We start from the raw sequence: 7,115 nt of genomic DNA on the forward strand, positions 1-7,115 counted from the left end.
CTACCGTCCTTACTTTTTTAAAAGAAAAATAAAACAGATAAAGATATAAGATCCCACACGTAGATAACCAATAATCATATGTAATGTGAACAGTTCATGTTATCATTTTAATAAAACATCAACAGTTCGGAAACAAGTCTCTGAACGCGCAAAATAAAATATTATATCTTTAATTTCATGGATCTTATCTAAGCTTTTGCCTCTTTCTTTTGGAAGTTTTATAGTTGACACATGTATTTCTTGTCCCTTATGAACTTACACTTTATTTTAAAACTCACGAATACATGGACAAAATAGAATGTAAAAGAAATAGACAAAAACTCTCGGTTGAATCTATGTGGAAGAACGTCATCCACACGGTTGTTACCATTTGGGTCTATATGAGAGCCATAGCCACAATATTATCTTCCAATATAAAAACATGCTTATGCAGACTCTCACGTCAATTGACATTGAAACTCCGTATAATGTGTGTGTTGGCGTGTGTTTATATGTATATAGAGGGAGGGTACAAGCGAACATCTAGTACTAGTCATTAGTGGACACACTTCCTCATCTACCCATGGCGTCTGAAGGGAGCTGCCAGCAGGCTCACTTTGTTTTGTTCCCTTTTCTAGCTCAAGGCCATATGATTCCTATGATAGACATAGGTAGATTGTTGGCTCAGAATGGAGCTGCTATTACTATTGTCACCACGCCAGCTAATGCAGCTCGTTTCAAAACAGTTGTTGCTCGTGCCATGCAGTCTGGGCTACCACTCCAACTTATTGAAATACAATTTCCATATCAGGAAGCCGGAATACCAGAGGGCTCTGAGAATTTTGACATGCTTCATTCAACGGACTTGCTATTCAACTTCTTCAAGTCGCTTACACTCCTTCAATTGCCACTTGAGAATCTGTTAAAAGAGCTAGCACCAAAGCCAAGCTGCATAGTCTCTGACATGTGTTATCCTTGGACTGTTGACACTGCTGCCAGGTTCAATATTCCTCGTATATCATTCCATGGATTTTCTTGCTTCTGTCTCTTGTGTTTGTACAACTTGCACACATCCAAGGTTCACGAAAACGTTACATCTAATTCTGACTACTTTGTGGTGCCTGGCTTGCCTGATCAAATTGAAATGACTAAAGTTCAAGTCCCACTAATGCGTGAGAACTCGAAAGATTTTGGGGAATTGGTTTTAGCAGCTGATATGAAATCTTATGGGATTATAATAAATACTTTTGAAGAATTAGAGTCGGAGTATGTGAAAGAATACAAGAAAACCAAAGGAGGGAAAGTATGGTGTCTCGGCCCTGTTTCACTTTGCAACAAACAAGACATAGATAAGGCTGAGAGGGGTAAAAAGGCAGCAATTGATGTCTCTGAATGCTTGAACTGGCTGGATTCGTGGCCACCTAACTCGGTGGTGTACGTTTGTCTTGGAAGTATTTGTAATCTAACATCTTCGCAAATGATTGAGCTTGGTTTAGGTCTAGAAGCCTCTAAGAAACCATTTATTTGGGTTATCAGAGGAGGAAATAACACATCTAAAGAAATACAAGAGTGGTTATTAGAAGAAAAATTTGAGGAAAGGGTTAAAGGAAGAGGCATTTTGATCCTCGGATGGGCTCCACAAGTATTGATATTGTCACACCCTTCAATTGGAGGGTTTTTAACACATTGTGGTTGGAACTCATCTCTTGAAGCGATATCAGCCGGCGTACCCATGATCACATGGCCACTTTTTGGGGACCAATTTTGCAACGAAAAGTTGATTGTGCAAGTTCTAAATATTGGGGTGAGGATTGGTGTGGAAGTTCCCTTAGATTTTGGGGAGGAAGAAGAGATTGGGGTATTGGTAAAGAAGGAAGATGTTGTAAAGGCTATTAACATGCTTATGAATGAAGGAGGGGAAAGAGAGAACCGAAGAAAAAGAGCCAGAGAATTCCAGATGATGGCAAAAAGAGCAACAGAAGAAACAGGATCTTCCTCCCTCATGATTAAACTACTAATCCAAGATATCATGCACCAACCACATAGTGATCACCAACATATAGATAACGCCTGAGAGATTAATTGCTTAATTTGTTTCATGTGTACTTGTTAATTCACTTATCTATTATGGTATTATTGTCAAATTTGTGTTCATCCATTGATTAGACGTGCATTATTCTGTGATTATCAAGGAACCCCTGCCCAACAACTATTTATGATTTTACGCTATAAGAAAACTGTCAATGGATAACGGAAAAAAAAAACTATCATAAGGGGGGTGGACAACAGTAACATTATCCGTCATTTATGTACCTGTCACTCTATTATAAAAGAAAAAAAAGTTTGTCATTAATTTATGATAGTGTTTAGATGTCATATGTTGTCATGATAAAAATAATATATTAATTAATTTTTTGTGGGAAATTTGTGTTTTTAAAAAATTTGAAATTTTAGTGGGAAAATTGATTTTCGCACATGAATTATAATGCGGTAAATTTTAGCGGGTAAATATTTAGTTTGTGACGAAATTTATGATTGATATTTTCTTTCATTAAATATTTGTTTGTGACTAAATTTATGATTAATATTGTCACAGGATCTAAATTTATCTTGAAAGAAAATATGAATTATTTGATTTAAATTTATGCATTCTTGCATTTGAAATCAATCACAAATTCAATATGAATAAAAAATTAAATTATACATTCTATTAAGTCCAAAAGCACTTTATATTAATAACATCATCCAAAAACACTTGTATCCAACATTTATCTCATACAGTATTAATTCAGAAGATAAATTCCAGCAACTAAGAGCAAATGTTTCAAATTTTACAAGCTTAAAAGCCATGAAATCTTGTAGGGCATAACTTCTCCCATATTTTCAGTAAATTTCCAGTGCATGAACTACCATTGTCAACAAATACCAGTAAAACTCCCAAGTCTAACAGCTTCTTTCAACCTGCATGTGCAACACCAATTGAATATACCAGCACTATCATTATAAAGAATTAACTACTACAATAAACTCCTAAGTTTTAGATACAACATAATCATTAAAAACGCATACTCAATTTGCATGCGCAGCACCAATAAATATAACCAACATATCATTATAAAGAGTTATCTACCTAGTTCAAGAAACCTAGGTAGCTAGCTATGTCACTATTATTGTCACTTTGTCAAAAATATTTTGAATTGTCAAAGCGAGAATGCATCTGCTCCATAGATTCAGGGAATGACACACGTGATTCATGATCCAATAGATAACTAATCTCAATCAACTTGTCTTTAATGAATTATAATATAATAAGAAGTAATAAAAATGTTTGTGTATAGTTTCAGATCCATACTAAATATTTTTTGCTGTGTTAATAATTTCAAAACAATAGTTAGCCCACTCCAAACGAACTTCATCTGCCTCAGCTTGAGTGTATTGTTGTGCAAATTTTATTGAACTCGCAAGTGCACGAATCTATTGTAGAATAGATTAATGGTGACGAGTGTCGATCCCACGAGGAGGTCAATTTTAATTGTGTGTAGAGTTAATTTTCTAAGTGGGTGATTGGATTTGTGGTGGAAGTGATTTACATTATCCTAAAATTTAAATTAAAATGGCGGGAATAAATTGAAGTGAAATATATTAAAATTGAAGTGCTTGGGTATCTGGATCTGCATTAACATGCACCATAGGCTTAATATTCCTTATTAGTGCCAATTAAATCATGAGGGGGGTTTCCACTCCTCATGAACCACACTCTAATCAATATGGTGCTAAGGGCTTATCGTGCCAAATAGTAATAATCTTGCACTAGGGAGCCGGTTATACCAGTGCGGTATCTAGAAAAGATTATAACTATCTGTCGACGAAAAGTCAAAACATCTATAAAAATCAAAGGGGAAGAGAAAATAAATTTACCAAATAAAGCCCATGGAACATGTTGAGACTTCACCTTTAACCCAAGTTTGAATGAAAATTAGTTACTCATAATTGAAATAGGGGTAAAATGAGAATTTATTAAAATACGTAGGAAATATAAGATGGAGAAGGAATTACAAAAAATAGAGCTCAAAAATGAATTCAGGGATGTAAAATTAGGGGGGAAGCCCCATTTTTATAGATACACTAAGTAAATCATGGTCATCGAATTAAAAATAATTTGGATGCTTAAGATTGCGCCACGTGTCAACAGTACGCGGTTTGAATAGTAACGCTGTATGCACAGTAAGGCGGCTTGAATAGTGACGCGGTTTGGTTATAAATAATTCTGTGTATATGCACGTACTGTACGCATGATTTTCGGTCCGCTAACATGCTGCCACGTCACCGATCAACAGTACATAAGAATTTTAGTCCAATAAGATCATGACACCTCATCGGTCAATATCATCTCATCCGTCAATGCCACGTTATCGTTCCGTATATGTGAACAGTAACACGGACAGTATCGTACATGTGAATAATGTCATTTTTCCTTTTATGCTCCTCCTAAGGTTTTTTACTGTCCTGAGTTCAACAGTGATGTCTGTTTTGCTGTTTGATCTCTCGTTCATTGTGAAATGACCATGAGGCCCCTAAAATACATAAAATACTTAATTATAATACAACACACATAATTAAATCACAACAGACTTAAATACATAAAAGTAGGGATGTTAGTGAGACTTAAAAATATACACTTTCTAGCACTCAACATGTATATGGTCTTTCCATGGAACTAAAACCATAAAATCAAGATTGTCAAATTTCTATAACAATGCAATAGATATGGTATAAACCAATCCTATGATATTATGCATCACTGACTCACATTATTCATTAGCAAACTAAGGTTTGTTGTAATGTCCTTCATGTAGTACCTCAAGACATAATAGCTACATTCCACGCTTCCCATTTGTTGAGGGGTCTATTCATAGCTATAAACCAAAAAAGTAATTATAAATATATTTTATTTTAAGCTTAAAGTGATAGGCACATAACAGTTTACTACTTTACCTTTACAAATCTCATCTTAGAGCCATGATGAAAGATCCATATTTCCTTACAATCCTCAGCTGAGAACAGTGTTATAGCACTATATGATAAGGTATAATAGTTAAAGTATTGAAAATATATTAAAGAAAGCGAGAATATGAGGATTATGAAATGAAAAGAAATACATACAATTAAATCAGCTGCTCTAAATTAGAATCAGGAGCATTGTATCCCTTAGGATCCAAATAAAACACTTTTTTTTTCACCACATCAAACACAATTAAAACCCAATGGAAGCCAAAATAGAAAAAGGAAACGAAAAAAAAAAGCAACAATTATGAAAGACAAGCTAAAATGAACTAATAATGATAAGAACAATTGATTACAGTTTGAAATTTTCAAACCTGGGATTGTATAGCATGAATAAGAATTGTCCTTTATGGGCTTTTTTCAAGCGCTTGCACACAACTTCTACTTTGCTAGGATGGGAAATGCATGGTATTTGTCTAGGATAGGGTGACACAAAACCTGGACATATGAAGCCAAATGGTCTTGTTCTTTTTTTTTTGGGATAATTAAGTCATACAGCAACCTGAGATAATAGAGACAAAATTACCGAAAACTTATCATTAGACAAGTATTGCAACATCATATAAATTAATTGATGTGTAAAGAAAAACAAAAATCTCTTATGCAATATATACTTCAATAGCATTAACTCTTATCACTTGCATCGTCAACATTGCATCCCACTTTATTTTCCTAACATGGGTCACAATACCTTGTAGTTAAAATACATCGTTATCAATTCAATATGGAATCCAACTGGATGGAGGCAAGTACATGTCACACAATTTGTCAAAGAGTTGCAGCATTAGATGATTGTTTTTGTGCTTCGCCACCGCATGCCTAGTGTTTCTCGACACATGCTGCACTGCACATTTCTTCCTTTTGTTTTTGTTCAAATTTGCAGCCCTTGTTCTTGGGCTATCAAGTGGAACTTGCCATACACCTCAGCTAATTCTACCTTCTCCTAAAATAATGCCTTTCTAGAACTATTAGGCTTTGGTTTTTCCCCATTATTTGTATCACCTACTAGCATGTCAGTGTTAAGTCTTCAACTTTTTCTTGGGATGACAATAGTGTTTCTTGTTGTCCCTCTTTCCTTCGTAGTTGTATCATTTTCATAAGCTTTTTCTCACTTTTCCTCTCTTTTTTTAGGTGAGGATTTCCTCTCCTGCCTAGTCGAGTTTTCTAAATTAGGAGGCTCCTAAAAACTACAATGTCAAATAGCAACTCGATAAACCCACTAACATAGTTTATGCACTTAAGTTGAATAAAAAGCAAACTAACATTATGTTCAACTACATCCATCTTTTCATTATCTTTTTCTTCCAAGTAATCAACAACACCATGGCTAGGAACTGGTAGGAAGGTGCAGCTTCCCATATCTGAGTGGCAACATGTCTTTTTTAGTTGTTTGGTGATTTCCTCCAACTTACTTTCAATTGATTTCTTCCACACATCCAGGTTAGTCTCTGTAGCATGGTTATTATATACATAAACTGTGTGATAGTACTTTGTAGGTGTTACAAATTTACCAAGCCTTTGCATATGGCTAGTTCGAGGAAGCCTTCCCAATGATTGTGTAAGTATGTCGTTTCTTCCATCCGACTTCAGCGAGCCTTTCCCAGCCTCATTTTTCAGCTTTTCCTATCACCATCATAAATAAGTTAGTAATAATATAAAGGTTGTAGTTTGCTCAGGCTAAACTAGTTAAAGAACATTTAACTTTATTGAAGATCCTTACAATTTTCATAATCGTCATAGTTTTAGAGTTGTAACCCCCATTTTTCATTCTTTAAACTGTCTTCCAAAATTCACTCTTTGCCACTAAGTCTTCTGAAAGACTGGTTTATGAGCATTAGTGGATAAACAAGTCATATTATTTTAGTCCACTTAATAATTATTATTTTAAACAAATTAACTAGTATAACTTTATAGCCATGTACTTCCCATATCTTGCATCAATCCAATGCATCCTCTTCGACTAAGTCGATTATTCGACTTGTTGAAGACTCTTTTCTCCTTATTAGGACAGCTAACTTTCTGAAAAATTTGAAAATATTATGGTGTTTATTGTCATATCTACAACAAATATT

At 34.6% G+C, this 7,115-nt stretch overlaps 1 protein-coding gene across 1 annotated transcript; it reads left to right on the forward strand.

Moving 5' to 3' along the window:
• Positions 1 to 464: 464 nt before the first annotated feature.
• LOC102610036 (UDP-glycosyltransferase 73C3-like) lies at positions 465 to 2,175 on the forward strand. Its single transcript, XM_006491762.4, has one exon. It carries the CDS (start codon positions 563 to 565, stop codon positions 2,051 to 2,053), a length of 1,491 nt encoding a protein of 496 aa, XP_006491825.1. The 5' UTR covers positions 465 to 562; the 3' UTR covers positions 2,054 to 2,175.
• The last annotated feature ends 4,940 nt before the right edge of the window (positions 2,176 to 7,115 follow it).

This window comes from Citrus sinensis, chromosome 6, assembly GCF_022201045.2.
Source record: "Citrus sinensis cultivar Valencia sweet orange chromosome 6, DVS_A1.0, whole genome shotgun sequence".
NCBI classification, from domain to species: Eukaryota; Viridiplantae; Streptophyta; class Magnoliopsida; order Sapindales; family Rutaceae; genus Citrus; species Citrus sinensis.